The 23,952-nt window shown below is 48.5% G+C and overlaps 11 protein-coding genes across 16 annotated transcripts; 8 read left to right on the top strand and 3 right to left on the bottom strand.

The window, feature by feature from the left end:
* Positions 1-36: 36 nt before the first annotated feature.
* Positions 37-970, bottom strand: LOC112351062 (fasciclin-like arabinogalactan protein 14). The gene has a single exon (XM_024688206.1). The coding sequence runs from the start codon at positions 901-903 to the stop codon at positions 139-141; it is 765 nt and encodes a 254-aa protein (XP_024543974.1). The 5' UTR covers positions 904-970; the 3' UTR covers positions 37-138.
* Positions 971-1,257: 287 nt separating this feature from the next.
* LOC9654776 (pentatricopeptide repeat-containing protein At1g76280) lies at positions 1,258-4,236 on the top strand. 2 transcript variants are annotated; one of them, XM_002983320.2, is made up of 12 exons: positions 1,258-1,345; positions 1,403-1,692; positions 1,747-1,854; positions 1,914-2,093; positions 2,147-2,434; positions 2,491-2,586; positions 2,645-2,833; positions 2,881-3,108; positions 3,169-3,315; positions 3,375-3,563; positions 3,626-3,745; positions 3,806-4,236. In XM_002983320.2, the coding sequence occupies exons 1-12, from the start codon at positions 1,276-1,278 to the stop codon at positions 4,175-4,177; spliced, it is 2,277 nt and encodes a 758-aa protein (XP_002983366.1). In that variant the 5' UTR covers positions 1,258-1,275; the 3' UTR covers positions 4,178-4,236. The 2 variants fall into 2 exon arrangements, with proteins under 2 accessions (XP_002983366.1, XP_024544194.1); XM_024688426.1 differs by lacking the exon at positions 1,258-1,345 and having other exon boundaries at positions 1,513-1,618; positions 1,669-1,692.
* Positions 4,237-4,285: 49 nt separating this feature from the next.
* Positions 4,286-5,460, top strand: LOC9654775. The gene is made up of 3 exons (XM_024688249.1): positions 4,286-5,179; positions 5,259-5,346; positions 5,399-5,460. The coding sequence occupies exons 1-3, from the start codon at positions 4,286-4,288 to the stop codon at positions 5,416-5,418; spliced, it is 1,002 nt and encodes a 333-aa protein (XP_024544017.1). The 3' UTR covers positions 5,419-5,460.
* Positions 5,461-6,073: 613 nt separating this feature from the next.
* Positions 6,074-7,268, top strand: LOC112351105 (zingipain-1-like). The gene is made up of 4 exons (XM_024688392.1): positions 6,074-6,283; positions 6,335-6,573; positions 6,633-6,773; positions 6,838-7,268. Exons 1-4 carry the CDS (start codon positions 6,085-6,087, stop codon positions 7,078-7,080), a joined length of 822 nt encoding a protein of 273 aa, XP_024544160.1. The 5' UTR covers positions 6,074-6,084; the 3' UTR covers positions 7,081-7,268.
* A 2,695-nt stretch (positions 7,269-9,963) lies between these two features.
* On the top strand, positions 9,964-11,234 carry LOC112351104 (zingipain-1-like). The gene is made up of 4 exons (XM_024688391.1): positions 9,964-10,195; positions 10,247-10,485; positions 10,546-10,686; positions 10,751-11,234. Exons 1-4 carry the CDS (start codon positions 9,997-9,999, stop codon positions 11,168-11,170), a joined length of 999 nt encoding a protein of 332 aa, XP_024544159.1. The 5' UTR covers positions 9,964-9,996; the 3' UTR covers positions 11,171-11,234.
* Positions 11,235-12,765: 1,531 nt separating this feature from the next.
* On the top strand, positions 12,766-14,684 carry LOC9654499 (mannan endo-1,4-beta-mannosidase 1). Its single transcript, XM_024688224.1, has 5 exons — positions 12,766-13,214; positions 13,322-13,516; positions 13,870-13,992; positions 14,041-14,240; positions 14,296-14,684. Exons 1-5 carry the CDS (start codon positions 12,822-12,824, stop codon positions 14,654-14,656), a joined length of 1,272 nt encoding a protein of 423 aa, XP_024543992.1. The 5' UTR covers positions 12,766-12,821; the 3' UTR covers positions 14,657-14,684.
* A 68-nt stretch (positions 14,685-14,752) lies between these two features.
* LOC9654774 (probable 2-carboxy-D-arabinitol-1-phosphatase) lies at positions 14,753-18,157 on the bottom strand. Of its 4 annotated transcripts, XM_024688219.1 has the most exons (12): positions 17,657-18,149; positions 17,456-17,561; positions 17,182-17,398; positions 16,999-17,120; positions 16,853-16,945; positions 16,571-16,624; positions 16,418-16,516; positions 16,245-16,346; positions 15,606-16,177; positions 15,465-15,546; positions 15,328-15,410; positions 14,763-15,269 (listed from the first exon to the last, which is right to left on the bottom strand). In XM_024688219.1, exons 1-9 carry the CDS (start codon positions 18,025-18,027, stop codon positions 15,779-15,781), a joined length of 1,563 nt encoding a protein of 520 aa, XP_024543987.1. In that variant the 5' UTR covers positions 18,028-18,149; the 3' UTR covers positions 14,763-15,269; positions 15,328-15,410; positions 15,465-15,546; positions 15,606-15,778. The 4 variants fall into 4 exon arrangements, with proteins under 4 accessions (XP_024543989.1, XP_024543990.1, XP_024543987.1 ...); XM_024688220.1 differs by lacking the exons at positions 14,763-15,269; positions 15,328-15,410; positions 15,465-15,546 and adding an exon at positions 16,724-16,778 and having other exon boundaries at positions 15,820-16,177; positions 17,657-18,157; XM_024688221.1 differs by lacking the exons at positions 16,999-17,120; positions 17,182-17,398; positions 17,456-17,561; positions 17,657-18,149 and having other exon boundaries at positions 14,753-15,269; positions 16,853-16,947.
* A 42-nt stretch (positions 18,158-18,199) lies between these two features.
* LOC9654773 (peptidyl-tRNA hydrolase 2, mitochondrial) lies at positions 18,200-19,311 on the top strand. The gene is made up of 6 exons (XM_024688248.1): positions 18,200-18,271; positions 18,357-18,623; positions 18,681-18,741; positions 18,823-18,859; positions 19,046-19,118; positions 19,237-19,311. Exons 1-6 carry the CDS (start codon positions 18,200-18,202, stop codon positions 19,309-19,311), a joined length of 585 nt encoding a protein of 194 aa, XP_024544016.1.
* Positions 19,312-19,326: 15 nt separating this feature from the next.
* Positions 19,327-21,511, top strand: LOC9654497 (DNA repair protein XRCC2 homolog). 2 transcript variants are annotated; one of them, XR_002993984.1, is made up of 10 exons: positions 19,327-19,384; positions 19,448-19,879; positions 19,955-20,093; positions 20,151-20,284; positions 20,348-20,421; positions 20,486-20,548; positions 20,604-20,775; positions 20,831-20,953; positions 21,002-21,232; positions 21,278-21,485. XR_002993984.1 is itself a non-coding variant. In XM_002983316.2 (10 exons), the coding sequence occupies exons 2-9, from the start codon at positions 19,502-19,504 to the stop codon at positions 21,044-21,046; spliced, it is 1,128 nt and encodes a 375-aa protein (XP_002983362.1). In that variant the 5' UTR covers positions 19,327-19,384; positions 19,448-19,501; the 3' UTR covers positions 21,047-21,050; positions 21,102-21,511. The 2 variants fall into 2 exon arrangements, 1 of the variants encoding a protein (XP_002983362.1); XM_002983316.2 differs by having other exon boundaries at positions 21,002-21,050; positions 21,102-21,511.
* Positions 21,432-21,953, bottom strand: LOC9654772 (60S ribosomal protein L38). The gene is made up of 3 exons (XM_002983189.2): positions 21,851-21,953; positions 21,598-21,781; positions 21,432-21,533 (listed from the first exon to the last, which is right to left on the bottom strand). The coding sequence occupies exons 1-3, from the start codon at positions 21,851-21,853 to the stop codon at positions 21,511-21,513; spliced, it is 210 nt and encodes a 69-aa protein (XP_002983235.1). The 5' UTR covers positions 21,854-21,953; the 3' UTR covers positions 21,432-21,510.
* Positions 21,954-22,001: 48 nt separating this feature from the next.
* Positions 22,002-23,145, top strand: LOC9654771 (peroxisomal membrane protein PMP22). The gene is made up of 7 exons (XM_002983315.2): positions 22,002-22,137; positions 22,206-22,304; positions 22,367-22,468; positions 22,527-22,602; positions 22,676-22,746; positions 22,811-22,896; positions 22,951-23,145. Exons 1-7 carry the CDS (start codon positions 22,069-22,071, stop codon positions 23,000-23,002), a joined length of 555 nt encoding a protein of 184 aa, XP_002983361.1. The 5' UTR covers positions 22,002-22,068; the 3' UTR covers positions 23,003-23,145.
* Positions 23,146-23,952: the final 807 nt, after the last annotated feature.

Here is a 23,952-nt window from a genome sequence, read left to right as displayed (position 1 = left end):
GGGCCAGGGTTTTACAATATCGTACACGCACCGAAGTTCGTACAAATTCGTACAAGTTTCAAATGCAATCTTTTACACACACAGACACACACACACTGGATCTAAGCGACAATGGAGCCCAACCGATCTAACCCTAAACTAGAGAACGATCACGATTGCGCAACCCAAGGCGCCCAATGCGCCCCAAATCGCGGTGGAGCTCAGCCGATTGGCTAGAGATGGAGGGCTGTCCACGTTCTCATCGTCCGTGGAGGAGGAATCCTCGTCGGTGGAGACTGGGGGCGGCGGGGCTTTGGCCGCCACGGCAGGCGCGAGCGCCCCGTCAGGAACCACCGGCCTATCCTCAGCCTCCACGACACCATCCGGAGCCACGTAGTTGCTGACCTGGACAATGCTGAGGTCGAATCCAATGGTCCTGACGGCCTTTGTGATGGTCGTGTTGGAGCCACCGGCGGTCACGATTTCGAGCCCACTGCCCTTCTTGGTCCGCGTGAGATTGGCGATGCCTTGGTCGGAGATGGCAGTCCCGGCGGCCTGGTACATGGAGCTCACTTGCTGGCTGCCGTTGATGCTCCGCGCGGTGTGAGGGTTGGATGGATCGATGAATGTGAGGAGAATCAGCGGGCGGATGAAGGCCGCCACGCGCTTGATGTCCGTCGAGCCATTGCCCAAGGTCGCCTTCAAGCTCTTCATCTGCGAATTCGTGAGGACGCACACCGTGATGGATCGCCGCGCGTTGATGCTGCGCGCGAGGCCGGATTCCGTGAGCGCATCGTTGAATTCCGAGAAATTGGGGTGACCCTCGAGCTCCTTCGTGATGTTGAACGTTTTCGCCGCTGCCCTAGTGGCGTAGATCGAAATCCAGGCGGCGAGAGCGGCGAGGAGAAGGGAATGGATCCTCATCGCACAGCGCTACACTCAATGCGGGTAGACTTCGCCCCCTTCTCGCCTCTCCCCAAAGTATTCCCCCTTTTTCAAAGTTTAAATATTCCCAAGGCTGATAAGAATATGCGTCAGAGATCGACGGCTTGATTTGAAATGGACGGCTGGCGATTGGCGGGCTGTTGGGAGGTCAAGCTGCCATCACTGTAGTCGTTGGTTGCGCGATGTCTATCGCTACCTTGACATATTATCAAATTTACTTTGTCCTCCAAGCCAAGGTCTAAGGTAAGTTTGATCGCGAGTACCATCAAAGGTTCCAGCTACCAAATATTCTTACTCTAGAAGAATTAGGTCTACACCGGGTTTAGGGTTTATCGTGTCATTCATGAGGAAATGCTGCTGCGATGGAGGGCCGCGGCGAGGCTTGGAGTGCTAAATCGCCGGAGTTTCTGCCTCAATCCAGGTGAAATTCGTCTCTAGGATCGCGATCTTGCTTTTTCTTACACACATTTCCGGCCAGGAAGCAAGCCGGAAGGTCCGAAATCGACCGCGCATGGCGTTCCTGATTCTCAGAAACACAATGCGGAGGATCATGAAGCAAAAGAACCGTGTGGAGATGGGGAGTCGCAGATTGATGGCTTTGAGAAGCTCAAAAATTGGAATTTGATGTCGCGGCTCGTCGAGGCCATCAGGGCCGGGCAGAATGACAAGGCAATGGAGCTCCTTCCGGATCTAAGTAAGTATGAGATGCTGACTGCTACAAGCTGTAACGAGTTTCTCTATCAGTGCTCCCTGGCTGGAAACTTTCAGGTAAGTTTGTCATCTCTTGATCCTGGGATCACTCACAGAGACAAGTCTCTCCAGCTAGCGAGGCAGATAATTAGATTCATGAAAGAGCTTGGCATGGAAACCAACGAGCGGTGCGACACTCATCTTCTTGGTGCTATGAGCCGTGCTGGAAATCTGGACGAGGTATCAAAAGCTTCATTAATGCCTGGAAGGTCATTACACTGTTCTCATGGTCCTCTCAGGCCATGGAAATGCTGGAATCTGCGACTGGGGGTGATGGTGTGGATTACGTCTTCATGTTTAACAGTGTGTTGAACGGTTGCGCATCCGCTGGCAGCAGCATTCATGCAGATAAGTGTCTCAAGTTGATGACCAGTAGAAAGGTGGAGAAAAATCAACAGACTTACATTGAACTTCTCAGGGTAAGTCGAGATAGATTTTGGCTTAATTTCGACCGCTGTAACTCTTTTCGCAGCTTGCAGGAAAAAAGCAAGATCTTAGTTTGACAAAGAGCTTGTGGATCGAGCTGAAAAGTATTTATTCCCCTTCGTTTAACTCTTATCGCACTTACATCATATCGCTTTGCCGGGGAAGTGATCTTGGTGAGGCACTAATCATTTTGCAAGAGATGCTGGATCATATTGCTGAAGAAATGAAGCTTTCCGAAAGTATTCCTCCGGCGGTTACTGAGGTTTTCAACGCAATCATCAGCACAGCAGGCAAAACGGGTCAGTATCAACTAGCAGAGATGATGTTTTCGGAGGTAAGGTAATGCAAATTTGGTTTCGATACTCCATATTAATTATTTGATTACTACAGATGAATCGGATGGAAATACCTGTAACGATCGTCACTTACGACGCTGTCATTCGAGCTGTTGTAAAAGGGAGAGGTGTAGAATATGGACTTAAGCTTGTAAGCAGCAGTTCTGAATTTCCTGAATCGTTATGACATTGTCCCTGCATTTTACCAGGTTCAGAACATGGAGTCCAGAGGAATAGAACCTGATAGTGCAATCTATGGTGCTATCGTGGAATGCTACTGCAGAAACTCAGAGCTAGATAAAGCTGAGAACCTGTTGGAACAAATGCTGAAAGCCAAGCCTAGTCAACGGCCCACTGCTCATGCGTTCAACTTCATTTTTCAGGCGTGCTCACTGACGGTATGAAAGATACTAGGAGTACTCTGACCTTACTTTTTCTCTAACAGAATGAACAAGATCGTGCCCTGCGTGTACTGAGAACAATGAAAACCGCGCGTGTACCTCCGGACATCTGCACGTACACGGCCCTTTTTTGCAATTTTGGTAGCGTTAGCGTCCCATATGCAGGGGGTGATCAGTCGTCTCACGAGGACTTGACTAGCAGACTGGGAGCGCTTGAAGCAGATATGCTGGCCTCTGGCATTCAGCATTCACGTCAGTCTCTGACGGCTCTGGTATGTAAAACCTTATGTTCATAGCGGCTAATTGGTTCCTTCTTTTCATCCTTCAACTAGATGCGAGGATTAGGATCAGAAGGAATGCTTGGTCCTGCTCTCAAGCGGCTATTAAACGCAGAAGCTTTCTCTGCAGAGGATGGAGCTCCATTCTTGGACGCTTTTGCATACAATACTGCAATGTACTCATGCATTATGTTCGACCAGGTTTGCACGTCCCATCTTTAGAGTTTGGCTGCTCTATACGTCGGTCTAACCCTTCACAGTTTTCAGAAGCCAAGGAACTCTTTACCAGGATGTCTGCAAAGAATCTCAAGCCAAATCTTCACTCGTACAACATTATGATCTATGGATGCCTGCGGTCTAAAGATGTAACTTATGCCAACGAGCTTTTAAAGCGGCTACAAGACAACGGCCTTAGTCCGGATTCGGTTACATACAATTCGCTCATCAAGGTCAGCAGCCAACCTGTTTAGTTTTTCCTTCTATTCTATTCTGATTCGGCTGATACATCCAGGTTCTTTGTGCTGCAAACGAGCTAGAATCGGCACTGGAAGTTATCCAGACAATGGATAGAACGGGCATAGAGGCGGATATCTACTCGTTTAACACAATCATAGGTGCTGCGGCAGTCCGGGTGAGCTATCTTGCCTTTCGTTTGCGGGTTTACCTTTTCTAGTCTAAATTCTCTTCTCAGGGTCGTATCGACATGATCGAGTTCTTGATAGACGACATGAAAGACCGCAACATCCCTCCAAACTCCTACACCATTCTCAAAGTCATGATCACGTACATATACCTCAAGAGGCTGGACGACGCGATCGAAGCCGTGCGAACGCTGAGCTCCCGAATGCTAGAGGGCGCCAGCAGCAGCGGCAAGAGCACGATCCAGAGCGCGGTGGAGGTGTTGATGCAAGACAACAGCGAGCTCGTGTCGGAGATGACCGAATCTCTGGGCAAAACCATCGAGGAAACCGGGGATCCGGAAGCTCAGGCCCTCTACACTTTAAATCTAGCGAGCCTTGCCGCTGGGACAGACGAGAAGTGGGCGAGCGAGAAGAACTCCTAACACTCGTCTCGCGCGTAAAGTTTTAATGTTTTAAATTCAAATTCAAAAACTTCCCGCCATTTCTCTAAAAATAAAATTGTTGAGTGGTGTCAGCCCTAATGCCTATGGATGGGCGCCAGGAGCAATGCGCTCTCGCCTGGGCTGGATCATGTATGGCAACGGCGCTGCCGCCTACTTCCTCGATCGATAACAGCAGCGCCGAGCTATCGACATCAGCTCCTCCAGGTGAGGGTAACAGCGATCGCCTTAAGAAATCGGCCCTTAGGTCGGGGCCGAGCCCGATCGCGCAGTAGCTTTCCAGCGCGCGAAATCCCTGAAATATGGCATTACTGCGCTCCGATCAACCTTCCGTCCCGGGACATCGATCGCCATGGCGAGAATGACGCGGCGAGGGGCTGGAAGGCATCGTGGAAGAACGGGGTCAGAGTTACGAGGCCGACGAAGAGAATGGGAATGGGGATCCATATCTCGGGATTGGCACAAAGCCGGCAGCTCCACCGCTGCCCTTGCTCATGGATTCCGGGCACTTTAGGGAGATCTCCGAGGCCGAGTTTCCAAGCTCTTTCGATTGCTCCTGGTCATTGGAATCCTCTCCGTGGCTGCTGGGCTCGTTTACTACTTGGTCCTCTTGGATTTCCAGCTCTACCACCATCCTCGCCCGGCCGTCCAGTTCATGGAGATGATGTATGGACAGGTGATCCCAGTGGATCCAGAGCTTGTGGAGCAGCAGCAGCTAGAAGGGAAAGGAAACCACTACGCTTACACGCTGAGGTTCGTCATGTTTTGCATCCTCAACACCACCAATCCAAGCAAGAGCGTGGATTTCTACCATGCGGATCTCGAGATACCGAGGTGAGGTCTGCCTACTGGCTATGCGATTGTGGAGGACGTTTTTCACCCGCGGTCTTCTTGGATTCAGCCCGAGTTTTTCATAGGTTCTATGGGTGTGCCTTTGCCTCTGTGGGAGATCCGGATCCGGAGATCCACAACTACGACTTTAAGGTACCCGAGAGTGTTTTTTTTTTCTTTCTTTCTTATTTTTTTGTTGTGTTTTGGTTCTTACTCGGTGTGTTTGATCCAGATGCAGGTGGAGGTGATCACACATTCGACCATAGTTCGAACGGCTGGGTTGAAATCTCAGCGCTTTCGTATCTATCAAATGCCGACAGGCAAGCTTTTGCAAGATTGCAAGTACGCGAGTGCTGATGAATGGTATTCCAGAGATGCGGAGCTCAAGCTAGACTGAAAGTCTGGATTCGAGGAGCCGTACAAACATTTCAGAGGTAGAGTTTAAATTCTCTCTCTCTCTCTCTCTCTCTCCCCTGTTTGTTTTTGCGATGCCATTTTGTCTTGAGCCAAGGATCCTCATTTGCATTGTATATCCTTTGCCAACTTGCAAAGAGTCTTCAGTTTCATGCAATGCACGTTTATTTGTCCCAGCCATAAGATCGACAGTAGTGCGACCGCATGAGTCTCGTGGGATGCTGTAACTGCTGTAATAACCCTTCGTTTTAACGAGATAAGCCACTCTCTAAGAATGTCTCCTCGCCTCTTGGTCTCGCTTTCGTTTCTCCTACTGCTTGCTGCAAATGCAAATGCCGCCAGTGATAGTAATCTGGATGGTGATGCACGCATCAGAATGTTTGGCCACGTTGGCTCTGATCCTCCCAAATCCATCGACTGGAGAACTTTGGGAGCCGTCACACTGTGAAAGATCGTAAAGGATGCCAGATTGTTTACTTGCCATGCCAGTTCTTAGCCAGCCTCGTGCATTGTCTATCCTTGACTCATTCTCAGTAGCAAATCTGTTCACGTCAACCAACACTGTTCACCCGCATGAGTCTCGTGGGGTGTTGTGACCTGCTAATATAACCCTTCGTTCTCTCGAGATAAGAAACACCCTAAGAATGTCTCTGCATCCCTTGGTCTCGCTTTCCATCCTCCTATTACTGCTTGCTGCAAATGCAAATGCCGCAAGTGATACTAATCCGAATGGTAATGCAGGCATCAGAATGTTTGGCGACGTTGGCTCTGATCCCCCCAAGTCCATGGACTGGAGACGTTTGGGGGCCGTCACACCTGTGAAAGATCGCAAAGGATGCCAGAGTATAAATCTTTAATCCTTTTTTCGCACTTTAGTGGTATATCACGATACAGATGGTAGCTGGGCTTTTGCGGCGGCAGAAGCCATCGAGGGAATCAACAAGATTGCGACTGGAGTGTTGGTGGAGCTGTCGGCGCAGCAGCTGCTGGATTGCTCCCGCAGCTACGGCAGCGATGGCTGCCACAGCGGGTTTCCCCAGAACGCATTTGCATATCTTGACGACACAAGGAATGGCCTCTCCACCGCATCAGATTACCGCTTCACAGGATTCAATGGCACCTGCCGAAAACACGTAAGTGCGTGCGTGCTCTTGTGTTTCCATTGTTTTTCACTAAAGTTGTGCTCTTCCAGAACCGCTACTCCGTAAGCATTGACAATTACGACAATTTCTACGGCTCCAGCGACGACACTGAGATCGTCAAGCAGGTTGCCAAGCAGCCAGTGACAGCTCTCATCGATGGCAACGCGCCGGAGTTCCTTCGCTACAAAGGGGTATGAGAAAAATCATTCGTTTTTGAAGGAAAACTCGCTCAAGCCCAAAGTTCTAAAAATGCAGGGGATTTACAAGGGCCCGTGCAAAGACGACCAGGCAACTCCGTATCTAGCAGTGCTCATCGTCGGCTATGGATCCGAAAACGGCCAAGACTATTGGATCATCAAAAACTCGGCGGGGACAAGCTGGGGAGAGAAAGGCTACATGAGGCTGCAGCGTGGAAACCATGGCCTTCCACTGGGTCGATGTGGAGTAAATGGCTCCGTCTACTTTCCTGTCAAAAAGAAGGTACGACCATCTCCATAGCCACCACCACCACCGTCATCTTTGCCGCCACCCTCTCCTCGACCTTCCGTGGGTTAGCTGCAGTTTTATTTTGCCGTTCCACACTTCGCGTTAAAATGAGCTACTCTCTTTAAACATGACTAAATTCCCTTAGATGTCACGAATTCCAAACTTCAAACTTGTTTAAAAGAAACTCAAATTAGCGTTCATTTGATCCCATCCCACCATGGACTTGCATAGCATTTGGTGAAATACGTCGTTAAAAGTTTGCCTCCAGACCAACGACTGAATAATGGTTTTAACGTCCAAATTTATAGAGGTTGTTGTGTAAGCATGTGCCCTTAAGCCACCAGACTTGCAGAGAAAACTTCCATGGTTTTAAACTTTGCATGTCAGCATCTCTTTTGGAATTGGTACAACTATGACAATATCTACAGCTCCAGCAATGACATGGACATCCTCAGGCCGTAACAGATGAATTTAACTAACAAAGGGGTATGAGAAAAATCATTCTTTTCTTCTTTTGTGAAGGAGACCCTAAAAATGCAAGGCCCGTGCAAAGACGACCAGGCAAGTCTATATCTAGCAGTGCTCATCGTCGGCTATAGATCCAACAACAGCGAATACATGAGGTTGCAGCATGGAGCCCATTGCCTCCCACTGGTTCGATGCAGGGTGAACGCCATTGTCTACTTCCCATCAGAGAACCATCTGCATGATCGTCTCCACCACCACCGCCATCTCCACCGCCGCCCTCTCCTCGACTATCTCTCTCCGCCATCACCCCCAGTTCCGTGCTACAAGAGGATTAGCTGCAGCTTTGTTTCGTCCCGGCCCCTGGTGGAACAAATAAATGTACTGCATATGGATGCTCTCCTTAAACATGTATGTATTTTTCTGTCATATCTTTTAAACATGTTTAAAAGCTAGTCACTCTCCTCATCACCAAAGTTTTCCTCATTCTCCTCATCACCAAAGTTTTTCTCAATCAGCGATTTGGGGTGAGTTCTGCAGCACGTATCTATCACAAACTGGGCTTCAATTACCATATCCTTTTTCAAGAGTTTATTAGCCAGAAGCTTGCATGTCTTTTCATTTGGCTCCACCAGGTTACAGAAGGCCTCGAACTGGAACATCAAACGAGCAACTTCGGGATTCTTCTCGGTGCAAAGAATCTCCTCCAAAACCCGAGGGAAGCCCTGACTTGTTGCTCTTGTTGCGAGCTCAAACACCACACCGGCACTGGAGTTGTGATCGTCTAAACTCTTGGCTAGTGCCTCGTCGTTTAGCTTAATCAGCCCCTTCTTTAAGTTTGTGACGAGAAAATGCTTCCCCAGCCTTTCCTGGAGATCAAAATACAAATGCTTCTTGACCAGCTTGGGTGTAACATCCAGTGCCATTCCCATGCAGATGGCTTCTCTGATGATAGACGTGACAACATCAGCGTCCTGGGATTTGTTCAGCATGATCTGATAAGCTTGCACTGGCTCCTCGACAATCTCAAGTACTAGACCCATTATCTTCCTCCAATCATCATCACTATAACCACTGCTACTTTCTAAGAGGTTTGAGCTTACCACCAGCTTGACGCCCTTGGCCCTGGCCTCCTTTGCAACCAAGTGTTTGAAACTTAGCTTGTGCGAGGAATCGAAAACTTTCTGGTAGACACTTAGCTCTGCTGTTATACAAGGATGCTCATTGATCATCTCTCGAAACAGCCTCTCCAAATCCTCAGGAGCAAAGTGCAAATGGACCAGATTCTCAAACACCAGAATCTCCCTCCTCAGATTCAGTTTCCTCATCTTTTCCATGGCAGAGGACACCTTGTGCTTCAGCACTCCAGTGTATTCCCTGTGATTATATTGGTGCGGGTGCGCAAGAACTCTTGTAAACGTCTCCTGGTCGCAAGTTTCGTCCAGCATGTCTAGAGCCAGCATCATAAAACCGCCATCAAGAACCCTCTGCACCATCCTGCTGTGACATCTCTTGTTGGTCACCTTGTGGAATCCCCATGCATGCAGTGGCATTGCCCTATCCAAAATCACGTTGATTACCTCGTCCGGGAAGAGCTCCTCGAATTCTAAGTAGAGTTTGCCAAGCGCACTGCAGAAATCCGTGTCCAGCTCCTGATTCTCTATCACCACAGCCAAGACCTCCCTCGCCCTCATCCCTTTTGGAACTTTTAGTAATAGGTATGGATATTAGCCAAGGTAACTTTTCCAAAGGCCATATCGATATCCGGGTGACAGTGATCAATCCCGCCATGGCGATTGTAAAGCTACTGAGATCATCGTGGAAGAACAGGGTGGGTTACGAGGACAATTTGGGATCCATATCTCGGGATTGGCACATGCACAGCCGCCAGCACCGCTGCCCCTGGAGCTCGTCTTCCAGCTCATGGGCGGATTCAGCCCAAGTTTTTCATTTTTCATACACGCTGGATCCAGATTCACAACTACGACTTTAAGGTTCTCGAGAGAGTTTTCTTGTTTTGGTTCTTACTCGGTGTTTCCATTCAGATGGAGGTGGAGGTGATCACACATTTGACCATGTTCCGTACGGCTGGGTTGAAATCTCAGCGCTTTCGTGTAAGATTCGATGTCTTCTCTATTGCGAGGCTGCAAACGCGGAGTTCTGATAAATGATATTCCAGAGATGCGAGTTGGCGAAATATTCAAGCTGTGGATTGGACGAGCCGCCAATATTCATTCAAGCACTTCAGAGGTTCCCAATTGTTTACTTGCCATGCCATTTCTAAGCCAGCCTCGTGCGTTGTCTATCCTTGACTTCATTCTCAGTAGTAAATCTGTTCAAGTCAACCAAGTCTCTATCAATGTGTTAGTGTGATGGACAGTGTGTTCACCCGCATGAGTCTCGTGGGGTGTTGTGACCTGCTATATAACCCTTCGTTCTCTCGAGATAAGAAACTCCCTAAGAATGTCTCTGCATCCCTTGGTCTCGATTTCCATCCTCCTATTACTGCTTGCTGCAGATCCAAATGCCGCAAGTGATACTAATCCGAATGGTAATGCAGGCATCAGAATGTTTGGCGACGTTGGCTCTGGTCCCCCCAAGTCCATGGACTGGAGACGTTTGGGGGCCGTCACACCTGTGAAAGATCGCAAAGGATGCCAGAGTATAAATCTTTAATCCTTTTTTCGCACTTTAGTGGTATATCACGATACAGATGGTAGCTGGGCTTTTGCGGCGGCAGAAGCCATCGAGGGAATCAACAAGATTGCGACTGGAGTGTTGGTGGAGCTGTCGGCGCAGCAGCTGCTGGATTGCTCCCGGAGCTACGGCACCGATGGCTGCCACAGCGGGTTTCCCCAGAACGCATTTGAATACCTCGTCGACACAGGGAATGGCCTCTCCACCGCATCGGATTACCGCTTCACAGGATTCAATGGCACCTGCCGAAAACACGTAAGTGCGTGCGTGCTCTTGTGTTTCCATTGTTTTTTACTAAAAGTTGTGCTCTTCCAGAACCGCAACTCCGTAGGCATTGACAATTACGACAATTTCTACAGCTCCAGCGACGACACTGAGATCGTCAAGCAGGTTGCCAAGCAGCCAGTGACAGCTCTAATCGATGGCAATGCGCCGGAGTTCCTTCGCTACAAAGGGGTATGAGAAAAATCATTCTTTTTTGAAGGAAAACTCGCTCAAGCCCAAAGTTCTAAAAATGCAGGGGATTTACAAGGGCCCGTGCAAAGACGACCAGGCAACTCCGTATCTAGCAGTGCTCATCGTCGGCTATGGATCCGAAAACGGCCAAGACTATTGGATCATCAAAAACTCGGCGGGGACAAGCTGGGGAGAGAAAGGCTACATGAGGCTGCAGCGTGGAAACCATGGCCTTCCACTGGGTCGATGTGGAGTAAATGGCTTCGTCTACTTTCCTGTCAAAGCGAAGGTACCGTCTCCGCCATCTCCACCACCACCATCTCCGCCCCCGCCGCCACGACCGCGACCATCTCCACCGCCATCACCCCCAGTTCCGTGCTACAAGAGAATTCACTGCGGCTTCACAGGCATTCCGTGTTGCTTTTCCTGGAAAGCCGTTTGCTGCCCCATGTGGAAGCGATGTACTTTCTCTGGATGCGCTTAGGATTTGTTTTAGATTGATTTTTATGTTTTGAATTGTCTCTTGGTTCTTGGGCTTAAGCACTTTAGGGAAAAGAAGGATTCCATTCTTAGGATCATCCCACAGCGTCGTTCCTCCAATTTAAGTCTTCCCACTCTTCCGCTCTCTGCTTAAGACGAAGTTTGAGTTTCTTTTCAGTTGGATCAAGCACCACTCCCTTCTCACAAGCTTTTCTAACAATGGAGACAACGTCATGTAAGTTTTGAGCACTGTTCAACGCCAACTTATAAGCTGTTGCTGGTTCCTCAACCATGTCCAGTACCAAACTCATATCATCAGATGCTCTCAAATGCAGATTGCTCAAACTTTTTGAGTCCAGCTCCACGCCTTTAGCTCTTGCCTCCTTGAAGACCGAGTGAGCGGATGGCGAACTGTCAAAAACCTTTTGGTAAACCTCTGGTTTTGCAGCAAGATTAGGATGTTCGTTCACCATTTCAAGGAAGATATGCCCTGGTTCTGAATAGAGGAGCAAATAATCCTCAAACAGGACCATCTCACGCTTGTATCCTAGACTCTTCATCGTGTCCATTTTCTGCGCTAGTTTCTCCGTCCACCATCCAGGTTTATCAGCTATGCATTCCAGGATCACACTTGTGAAGGTCTCTTGATCACACTTCTCGTTCAGCAAATCTAGAGCCACAGCTAGAAACCCTTCGTCAAGAATCCTCTTAATCATCTTGCCATGGCACCTCGTTCCCGTGAGATTGTGAAAATGCCATGCTTTGAGTGGCATGGCCTTATCAAGAATTAAATCGATCAGCCCATCCAAGAATACCTCCTTGTGCACTGAGCTCGCCAAACTTGTCAAGGAGCTCCCTGTCTAAATTCACGTTCTCCAGAACGACGCCCAACAAGCATCGTAGAACCCTAGAAAAACTTATCTCTATGAAATTTTTACATTGTTCCCAAGAATCTTAGCAATCATGTTACCATGTCGTAAAGCCACAAAAGTCTGATGTTTGCGCTTGGAAGCATGCAAAGAGCCAAGCTTTGTTTTGTTTACGTTCATTCCGATTAATCAATCCTTTGTTCCTTGGGAGTAGCATATTAATGCAAGCAAAGGCGTGGGATATTCTTTTACCCGGTCGCCAACGGTCGTAACATGCACCACGTTCGTTCGTTACGAACCGAATCAAAGGGGGGATGGATTTTGACCAATTTTGCTCGAGTGATCACTGCAATGTAACAGAGGGGGAGCTCAATTCGCTCTCCCACGCTTTTAAATCACTCCCATTCAAAAGTATTTTTTAAGGAAATGGCGATCACTCCTCCTTGACAATTCGTCCCCTGCATTGAGCCGCAAAGCTTTGCTCAGAGAAACGTTTTCCTCTTTTATCTCATTGGCTTCGTTCTGTTCGGAGTCCAGGAGGAAGAAACACCAAAGATCTTAAAAAACTGTGAAACGAGCTCACACACGTTAGTCTGTGTCGGTTTTCTGGCCTGCATTGTGGAAACTGTTTGGGCCGTTTTGCTGCCAGATCCTAGAACACATGACTTATATAAGTTCCCTCAAGAGCAAACCTGTAACATTTCTTAACAAGCCCTTGCCTGGTAAAACAGTGAAAGACTCCAAGTTCTTCCACTCCCTCCTTGAGATTCTTGCGTTTCCAAGACAATGCACTTAGCTAGATCAAGATCATCACAGTCACGAGCACAGGTTGCTCTACTTCTTCTGATAGTCTCGACTCTTAGAAGCTCAGTAGCTAGTTCTAGTCTAGCTCAAAGTAGCAACTTCGACTCAGAGAAGATCAGCCCACGACCGATCGGGGGAGGATTCGTGACACGAAGCGGCACGCGATTCACTCTCGACGGCCGCTTGTTCTACGTCAATGGCTTCAACGCCTACTGGATGACCCGAGTGGCCTGCGAGTCGAGAGATCAAGTCAGCGGCTTCCTCCGGCAAGCCTCGAGTCTGGGCCTCACCGTGGCACGAACTTGGGCTTTCAATGACGGTGGCTACAACGCCATCCAGCTCCGCCCCGGAGTTTACAGCGAGCAATCGCTTCAGGTGAAACAACAAAACTCTTTGTCTTTGCTCATTGTCATATCTTAGTTCTTTGTTTAGAGATGTATAAACTCACACTTTGTTTTTGTGATCTTGTCTGGACTTTGAAGGCGCTCGACTTTGTCATCGCTGAAGCGAGGAGTCAGGGTGTGAGGCTGCTGCTAAGCTTGAGCGACAACTACGATTCGCTGGGAGGGAAGAGCCAGTACGTGAAATGGGCTCGGCAAGCAGGCATTGCTTGCAGCTCCGACGATGCGTTCTTCAGCGAGCCCACCATCAAATCTTACTTTCGGAACTACATCCAGGTCAGTAGCTCGATCGAAAAGTTATGTTTTTTTTCTTTGCGAGGAGGGAGATCTTTGTAAACTTCTCCCATCAAGGAAATAGCTTTCAAGCTCTACTTCTTTCTTGGTGGGAGAAGTTTGGGAAGAACTCAAGAGTGATAGAGATTAGGAACCGCTTGAAAAGCCAAAGCCACATAGTCAATCTTATTTTGAGATTGATTATACAGTGAAGTTTGTCTTTAAACTTAAGACCTCTGTTTCATCTTGACTCGAGGGTCACGGGGATTCCATAGAAAAATGAAAGCTTTCTTTCATTGGAAGTAAAATGGAAGAACATAACAAGATTGCTCAAAATCCTCTATTTTCTTTTGCAGACAGTGGTGACGAGAGTGAACACCATCACCAAGATCGCGTACCGCGACGACCCAACAATCTTTGCATGGGAGCTCATGAACGAGCCAAGAATCCCCAGCGATCCATCCGGCAACACCCTCGAGGCAAGCATCTATAACTCTCTCGATCACTAAAAAACACTTTTTTTCCAGGCCTGGATCAAAGAGATGTCATCCTTTATCAAATCTCTCGACGTTAACCACCTCGTCGACGTTGGAATGGAAGGCTTTTACAAAGATCCCGCAAGAACAAGCCCTGGAAGCTGGAGTAGCAATCTGGGCAGTGATTTCCTGCGGCACAACCAAATCCCCAGCATCGATTTTGCCACTGTCCACAGCTATCCCGATCTCTGGTATGACAAAAATCCCACCTTGATCAAGTGAGAGTGACGATCTTTCTTCTCCCAGGCTTCCGGGAGCGAGCATCGATGCCCAGCTCCAGTTCCTCTCCTCCTGGGTCCAAGAACACATCGACGATGCCACGACGGTGCTCCAAAAGCCCGTGCTCTTCGCGGAGTTTGGCAAATCCGACCGGCTCCCCGGCTATGTCGTGGGGCAGCGCGATCGATTCCTCAGCACACTCTACTCCACTGTCTACGCATCGGCCAGGACCGGCGGCGCCGCGGCGGGATCTCTCGTGTGGCAGCTCTTCGCGGATGGGATGAGCCCCGCCTGGGACGATGGCTTCCAAATCTTCGTCTCACAAAGCCCCTCCACTGCCCAGATCATCGCAGCCCAGTCGAGGAGATTGTCCTCGCTCAATCGATGAGGAGATTCTAGAGATTAGATCGTCCAGCTGCCGGATTTATTCTAGAGGATCCCTTTCTTAGCAAACTAGAGAGAAATTGGAAGAACACTACCTGCATTTTCGCGAGGAAAGAAAGAGCGATCGATTAGATCCCATCGCGCTGGCGGCTGTTCGCGGCGGCGGCGGCGGCGGCGGACTTCTCAGCGGCCTTGTCCCAGGATCGATTGATCGTGTAGAGATACCCCAAGGCGCCCATCCAGCCGATTGCGAGCGCGTAGATTGCCTTCCTGGTGAGAATGACGCGAGGATCCACCATCACCTCCGCGGCAGCCTCGCTCCGGAGCTGCTGGCGCCGGCTCCTCACTTCCTGGAATTTCCTCAGCCCAGCCTCGATCCATTGCTTGGTATCCATAGCCGCGAAGAACCCTAAAATCTCAGCTAGGGTTTATTATTCGCGAAGAGATCTTTCCTATTGTCTGGAAGCGCTCGCGGGCTCGCCGGAGAACATGTGCTTGACACGAGACAAGATGGAGTCTTGCGATGGATCGTAGGGGTGATCCTTGGACGGGATCTCCAGAATCGCGGGTATGGGATTGCTGTAGGCGTCGATCGTGAGGCGAATCATGTTTGCGATCTGCCAAGAACAAGCAAGAGATATGTTGTTGGAGGATTGGATTTGCGAAGAAACTCACGTATTGCGAGATCAAGATGACGGCAATGTCCTCCCTGGTGGTGAAATCCCGGAATGTCTCCTCAATCGTCTTGACAGTCGTCTCTGCGGAGGAAGAGATCACAGATTCTTAGCAAACAAAGGGGAGCTGGGCATTACTGGAATCCACGAGGAGATAGTTCGTCTTGCGGCGCAGATCCACATTCCCTACTCCTGCCAGCAAGAATCCCGTCACGGTGTCCTGGAAAACCCCAAAATCATTCAGCCCGGATTCTCGCCAGTGCCTGCGACGACACACACCTCGTCCGCAATCACAGCAATGAGATTCGCCCCGCGCGAGGATATCTGCGCTGCCACCGTCGCCATGGAACAAACGAAGAACCCTAAATTGGAGACTAGATTTTGTTCCCTTATGCCGGGTTTCGAACCCCCGACCAGCTTCAAATTTAAAATCTTTGCTTTCGCGCGTCTCCTTAGAACTCCTCGTCTCCCAGCGTTGGGCGCGTAACCGGGACCGCCCATCGCCCGAGATGGGCCGTGTAGTTCCAGCAGCGAACCACGCCCTTGCCGGAGTATCCATCGGGAAAATCGATCACGCACACTCCAGCGGTGTCCAATCGAAAGGATCCGAGGAAGGCCTGCGAGAGATCGAGGCAGTGGGCGAGCAAAGCCGTGAGAACCGTCTCGTGAGCCACCACCACAGCCGTGCTGTTTTCTGTGCCTTCCAGATCCTTGAGGCTGAGCGTGAGTTTCTTCCAGGCGTTTCCAGCTCGCTCCCACAGGTGTGACAAGCTTTCGGCTCCCTCGACGGTCTCGTGCTGGAGAAAGTCCTGCCATCGTTCATGATGGGCGACTTCTTCTTTCAGTTTCCCCTGGAATGTCCCATGAGAAAATACACAGTTTAAGACAAAGAGTGAGTCGAGAATGGGAAAAACTTGCCTGCCAAGCTCCCCAATTCATGTCGTCTAATTCAGGTAGTGTTTGAACCTCTACGTATCTGGGAACGCAGTCAGCTCCCAGACAATCAGCAGCCTCTTGAACCTGCGAGAAAAAGGAAAAAAAAAAAGAAAACGTTTAGCTTGAAAAAGAATTTCAGAGCATATGAAAGAAACCTCGGCGATTGAAGCTGCCGTGCTCACAGAGCAAGGTTGCGGACCGGAAAAAATGTTTCCTGCTCTAACATCAAGCAGTAATTCTGCTGTCTTACGTGACTGTCAAACAGTGCATCCTATCAATACATGAGCTTGTGTAAAAAACTACCAAACCTGAATAACTCCCAGCATGTTCATGGTTTCCTTGTCCGAGGATGGAAATCGCTTCTGCAAGCACAAAAATATTCGATCAAGTCTAGTACTAGAAGACATACGCAATGCAATTTTCGCATCTATTAGCATCACTTTTCAAACACAAGCGCTTACCGCAGTCTCTCAACTTTTTAATCCCATGTCACATATCCTCGCAGCTTAATTTTTTCTGTCAAGTTTTGCAGAGACGAACACAATCACGAACAACAAATAAAACGCACGCATGATTCTCAAGTCTGTTACCTGAACAGTACTTTCAGTAGCTCCGTGGCAAACAAGAACAAGGCAGCACCGTGCTTTTCTTCCTCCACCCGCAGCAACTGGTGGACTTGGAGTCTATTACAGAACTGGAATCAGCAAAAGAAAATAGAAGCAACTATAGAATATACCTGATTAAGTCTGTCGAGACAAGTGTATGGAGGCCCATCACCACTAAAACGTGGTGTAAAATCAAGCACGGTCACTCCACAGTTGCTCTGCAAAAGTTGTCTAAAGTAATGTGGTCCCAATCCTGTCAATCACCACATAAAAGGTGAGAGAAAGAAAAAAGAAAAAAGGAGCTCCTGGTATACCAGCGGCAGTGGCAACAAGTGCCTGGTTCACAGCATTGTGAGCCACCACAAGAATTGAAGAGCCTTGGGAGCTTAAAATCCTGCTCCAACAATTCTGTGCCCGGACCCAAAGTTCTCGGACTGGAAAGTGACCATCAATGACAAAGTTGGGAGCATCGATTTGCCATTTCCTATATGCATCACCATAACGCTGTTTTCCTTCATTCTTCATTAGACCCTGCAAAGGAGAAAGAATGATAGGAACATCGACCAAACAGAATATTTTTTCACGCACCTGAAAAGCATAGAGATCAATCTCACGAAGGTCATCCACTGACAACATTGGACGTGGTCTCGCAGCCCATATTATCTCCGCTGTTCGTTTGGCCCTTGCGAGTGGGCTGCAAAGAGGAAAAGAAAAGTATGAAATTGTGATCGCCTGATCATGGAGAAACGAAACGAAATTCCTACAATGTAAGAAAAGAATGAGAAGAACCTGTGAAAGCAGGCATCAAAGGAGTCCCCAATCAACATCTGCCTGGAAGTCTCGGCTTGAATCTCACCTTTGGGCGTGAGAACAGCGAAATCGGAGCTGCCTTGGATGCGTCCTACCTCATTCCACGTACTCTGGCCATGGCGGACAAGAACAACACGCTTGGGAGCTTGAATCGATGGCAGCGCCTCGTATTCCGCCAGATTGAGCCCGAAATCCCCCACTGGGGACGTCGAAGTCTTGATCCCACCCCCGCCTCCACTGCTGTTAGCCGCAACAGGGACTCCTCCATGGCCACGCCGGCGATGATGCTCGCGATCCCTCGAGAAGGAGCTGGAAATCCCTGGAAATGCTGCGCCAAGCGATGCCGCCATCGCTGGCTTAGAACTTCCTTAAACTTTCTTTACTTGAAGAGATTCGAACCTTCGAATTTTAATGTGTAATTCAGGAGATTCGAACCTCAAAACTTTGTGTCGAGATTCGAACCCTAGACTATACTTGAAGAGATTCGAACCCCACAATTTTGGTGGAGGAGAGAGAGGGATGATGAAGCGCGAGGAGAAGCCGCATTGGCGAAGCCACAAGCAGCCACTGCAGCGCTCGCCCCGAGCTCGTCAGGTATTTCCTCGCCCTAATCTCGTCAATCGAGCGCATTCCTTCGCCGTATCGATCGAATCGATTCGATTCTTTTCTTTTCCGGCAGGAAATCGGCGCCAGCGCCAGCGCCAGCGGCAGGGAGACCTGGCTGACGATTGCGCTCAAAATCTCCTACTTCTTGCCGGGGCTCATACTGGGATTCACGCTGGGATTGTGGACAGAGCTTCCAAAGAATGCCGGCAAGGCTCTTTTTACCCCCGCTGCTCCTCGTTCTGGTAGCAAGGCTAGAAGAGGCAATGCTGCTGCGTCTGGATCGTCCAGCTCTAGCGGTAGCAGCGTTATCAACTCGGATCAAACTGGCGAGCTCAAAATGGTACTGTTGTCTCTCCTCGACCTTTGAATATCTGAGCTCTTTCTTTTGTTTGCGCAGGTGTTTGTTGTGCGAATGGATTTGAAGATGGGAGGAGGAAAGATTGCCTCTCAGTGTGCTCGTGAGTTTTTCTTCCCAAAGTGTTTGCTTCTTTCTTTTCTCCTTTGCTTTTCCTGACGATTTTGTGAATTCTTTCCTCCAGATGCAGCAGTGGGCATATACAGCGATCTCATGCAAAGGTACGTTCTCGGTTTATCGCAAAACTTCCTCACACGTTTTTTTCATCCAGCAATCGATCGCTGCTGAGCAAGTGGGAATCTTGCGGCCAACCCAAGATCGTTGTCAGCTGCAAGCACGAACCAGAAATGTGAGACTTAAAACCATTCCCAGAAAGATCATCGCTCGCTCATCATAAATCTTAACAGGAATGATCTGAAAGCAAAAGCCGAGAGAGCCGGACTGCCAACTTTTACAATCGCCGATGCAGGTCGCACTCAGGTATGGTGATCTCTTTTAAAATCTATAGTTCGTCTTCCACTTTTTTTTCTTTCGTTCTTCTTTTGTTCTCAGGCTTGCTACTGAAAGAAACAAAAATACTTGTGTTTGATTCAAACAGGTAGCAGCAGGCTCGAAGACGGTGCTGGTGATTGGACCAGGTTTCACACATTTTCCCTCGTTCGATTTTGCGTAACTTGCATTTCATCCGCAGGACCCAAACCTCTCGTTGATTCGGTGACAAGACAATTGAAGCTTTTGTAAAACTGGTAAGCCAAAACTTTTTTTCTCTCATCTACTTGGAACTATCGCTGAATTCATGCTTTCTCCAGGACAATTGGATCTATAAACTTTACGTTTAATTCTTTTCATATACTTAGGTTGGAATGCCGAGAAGGAAGAAAAGCGAGGGATGGATACGCAAGCGCCGTGCTCCAGTAGCGCCGCGATGGCGCCGGAGGTCGCAAGCAGGCGATTCCAGCTCCAGCAGGAAGAGAGAATTGGATGTGGAGAGCGTGACTGTGACGCCGGATCAAGTTTGCGGGTGGTGTGCCACGGACGAGACCGCTGTGGACGCGTTCCAGGGCTGGGCGAGCAAGAGGAGCGAGAGCAGGAGAGAATGTGGGATTGGAAGAGCAGGAGATTTGAGGCGGCCTCCGGTTGTTTCGATTGCTCCTCCTCTGGATCGAGCTGCGCTCAGGCCGGGGCATGTCTTGGAGATTGCTGGGCCTAGTGGGTCTGGAAAGACTGAATTGCTTATCCAGGTTCGCGCTTTCGTTCGTTCATTCGCTCGTTCTTTTTCTAGACTTTGTGAATTCGATCGTCTTTTCTTTTTCCAGGCTGCTGTTTCGTGTATTCTTCCAGCAAGTTTTAACGGAGTTTCTTACGGAGGATCGGAAGCTGTGGTTCTCATGTTTGATCTGGATGGGAGATTCGACATAGCGCGTCTGACCAGCGTGCTCAAAGCTCGTATTAATGGTAAACTTTTCTATCAGTTTCTTAGAGAGCAAAGTTCTGACGTTTAGAACACTTTAGCGGCACATAAGGATGATACAGCTTCGAATTCGATTTGCTTGGAAGAGCAAGGAGAGGAGGTTTTGAGGGCCAGCCTGAGACGCTTTTATTGCTTGAGGTGTTTCAAGAGCTTTGAATTCCTGGCATCTCTCAAGGTAAGGAACCGGCAGTTTTCATTCAAGTCCTCGGTCGATCTTGTCTCTTTTCTTGCTTCCCAGAGCCTTCACATCCAGTCAAGCAGGATATCTCAAGAGCACCACGGCAAAGCAGTACAGCTAGTTCTTATCGACGGGTTCTCTTCCAATTTACTCAGACAATGTCGAGAAATGGTGTGTAACTTTGGTGTCCTTTTGCAGTATTGGCTCGTTTTATTGGCTGGATTGGATGTCTAGCTGTGCTGCTGCTTACACCAGTCGAAGGTAAGAATAAGGGACCTCTTTCTTTTGAAAGCAAAGGATATCATCTCGTTTGCAGAACGCTCGGTGTCCAGCGTTTTTCCGAGCTGATTGTCCAAGAGCTACGTAACCTTCGCAACACCAAGCTTTTCTTGGTTCTGGCAACGAAGGCTCTCCTTTATGCACCTCCCAAGAGGAAAGCCATCGCTTCTCGCATCCAGTACCGCGAGTACATGCCGGCAGCTTGGCAGGTATCTTGTGTTCTTTTCACTTGTGGACTAACCTCTGAGAAAATAAAGAAAGCAGAGATTTGTGACGCACAGACTTTTCCTTCAGCCGCCGCCCCAGGCGGCGTCAGGAGCTCGCGTCTTCACTGCTCAGTGGGACAAGCCTTCACTGGTGGAAAAAGACGAGTTTTTCATACACAATGTAAGCGAGCTAGCTCTCTTTGTCATGGCTAACTAGCTGCTTTCCCAGCATGGTGTCCAAGTTGTCACCAAAATCGTAGACGAGCACCTCTAAGAACGTAAGAATGTTTCAGATTTGGGAGTCTTGTGTATAGTCTTTTGTGTTTGAGGCTCTCTTCGATCTCCTGATCGCCCCTGTAAAATGCTGCGAGCATCCAACATGCTCCCACACTTTGTCTCGTGGCTCGCCTTGAGCTTGTTCTGTCCATGACGAATTTCGGAAGCGGAGCATGGTCCGCAGGTACACTTCCATCTATTTTTCCTCTTCATGACGAATGCTATCCAGGTTGATATTTCTCAATTCTGGTGTTGGGAATCGAAAGAACTGGCTGGCGGATGATGAAAGCATAATCGGCAGCACCTTGGAGTTGGGAAAACTCGGCAACTTTGAGCTCACCAAGTTCCAGAGCTAAGCTTTCTTCGAAACAACACAGATCAAAGACCCAAAGCCTTCGCAACAACGTCAATTCAACTTAAGCCATTCTCTTACAAAATGCGAGCTTCCTTCTCGAAGCTGTCCTAGAGATCTTGCACAGTCAAGCCTGGAAAAGAAAAACAAAGAACGGATTAGCGAAGAAGAAGGGGCGAAACGATGAAAAATCCCACCAGGCGGAAGCGATTGCTTGAGCTTGTCGGCCTTGTCCGAGTCGAAGACGCACAGGGTGTAGAGGTACTTCTTGCAGCGGACCTTAAACTTGACGACATTCTTGCTCCTCTTGATCTTGACGGAGCGCGCGTCCTTCCGCCTCACCGTCAGCAAGAAATCCTTGATCTCGCTGATCTGCTTCGGCTGATAGCACGCGCCGAGAGACGAATCAATCCCCTAGGCCCAGCTGCAATCTGAGAAGGAAGAGCTTACCATCGCGGAATCCCTGGCGCAATCGATCGATCTCCAGCCGCCGCCAAAACCCTAGAGCGCCCTAGGGTAATTCTCGGGTTCGATTCTCCTGTCAAAAACTACTAGCATATTCTTGGTTTATCCCCGATGTTTAAGAAAGGCTAAGGCTCGAAACCTTTTAGGGAAAGATAGGCGCAAAACTATAACTAGAAGAGAGTGGGGAATTTTGGAGGGGAGGGATGGAGATCGTCAAGCTCGCTTGGCGCAAGTACCTTACTTCCTTGCAGAAGAATCCTTTGCCCACCAAGGTAGGCCGGAGATCGATTCTTTTTGCTCGATTTCATGGAATTCCTCCCTCCATTTGATCGATTTCCAGGCGCTCACGGCCGGGACGCTGGCTGGATGCAGTGATCTCGTCGCGCAGAAGCTCATGGGGGTCAAGAAGCTCCAGCTGAGGCGCGCCCTTCTCATTGCGGTAAGAAATTCTTCGTGTTCTTCGTCCTAGATCTTAATTTACTTTGTTTTTTCTTTGTCAAGCTCTATGGCTTGTTGTATGGGGGTCCATTTGGACACTTTTTCCACAAGCTCATGGACTACGTCTTCGCTGGTAAACGCGACCAAAAGACGGTCACTAAGAAGGTTTGCTTGAGAGAAAGAAAAGGGGAACTTCTCTCTTACCTTGCATTTGGATTTCCAGGTTATTGTCGAGCAGCTCACATCGGGGCCTTGGAACAATTTTGTTTTCATGGTGTACCTCACTTCCGTGATCGAAGGTAAGGCTCTTTGCGTGTTTGATCGTCGAGAGTTTGATCATTAAGCTCCGTGCGTGTTATTATTTCTACGCAGGAAAGTCATGGTCGTTTGTCAAGAGAAAACTTCGCAATGACTATCCTTCTGTGCAACTAAATGCTTGGAGGGTACTAAACTTTACTGGATTCAGTGGGAAGATTAGTGACTGCTTGGTTTGATTTACATGCGCAGGTGTGGCCGCTTGTTGGCTGGATCAATTACACGTACATGCCGATCCAATTCCGAGTCCTCTTCCACAACTTGGCTGCTGTCTGCTGGTAACAATGAGTTTCTTCTTGATAGCCATTGATTACGAGATCTGCAATTTATAGGGGCGTATTCTTGATCACGAGATCCCGCACAACAGCCTTGAAGAGTGCCTGAGAAAGGATCTACATTTCGGGTTTATGGTTTAAGTTAAACCCTCTGAAGAACTAGTTGCACAACTGTTTTTTGTTCATTATCCTCAACTCATAATATTGTGCTTTCTCAGGATAAACAAAAAATTTCTTGGTGGTCTTTAAGAACCCAGGTGTAGATGGATACTTTCTAGAGTCTATAGAATATTTATGATGGACAAGGGGACAATCTACTGAGTTTCTGACACTTATAGATTGAGATATCATGTTCTCATGCTTTAAGAAACCCTTGATCTCAACAATCTTTGCGAAGCTTCTAGCCAAAGGTGTCTTGTGTGCTGGACAGAAGACAAAAGATGTAGAGTGAGAGGGCAGGCTGGGTTCCAACTGCATTATAGTTGCATTGACCACTTAATGATGCGGCGGGTAGCCACTTCTGTGGACCTACTTCAGTTCATGTATGCTACATCGACATAGTAAAAGCCTTTGACAAGCACACAGCTTCAAGAGATAAATGTCCCAACCAGAGCTCATCAAGCTCATTTAGAGGCTTTACGAAAACGTGAAAGTGGACATCCTACAGCATACTAAGACTGACTATGACACAGGTTGCCCCACTCTTTATGCCTATTCATCAATGGGCTAGAAATGCTTATGGCAGGGCACACTCCCTCCTCAATCTTGCTTCCTGGGATGATTCTGTAGTTGCTCATAAATGTGGATATTGGTCCCCTCACAACTGGAACTTCAATGCAACTAAGACAAAGATGATGGTTTCTAGCCTAGATATAGCAAACAACTTCCACTAGAAGGGGGAATGGATTTGTTGTTAAACATATGAGTAAGACAAAGATAATGGTTTTTGGCCCAAACACAACAAATAAATTCTAGTATAAAAGGGAATGGATTTGTAAGTTTTTGAATTTGGACTTCCCTAGCAAGTTACAAGGGGGAAATGATTTATAAGCGTTTGAA

The sequence above is a fragment of the Selaginella moellendorffii genome, unplaced genomic scaffold (assembly GCF_000143415.4).
Source record: "Selaginella moellendorffii unplaced genomic scaffold, v1.0 SELMOscaffold_57, whole genome shotgun sequence".
NCBI lineage: Eukaryota > Viridiplantae > Streptophyta > Lycopodiopsida > Selaginellales > Selaginellaceae > Selaginella > Selaginella moellendorffii.
Note: the sequence above shows the minus strand (reverse complement) of the source record. Positions and strands in the feature narration are given on the sequence as shown.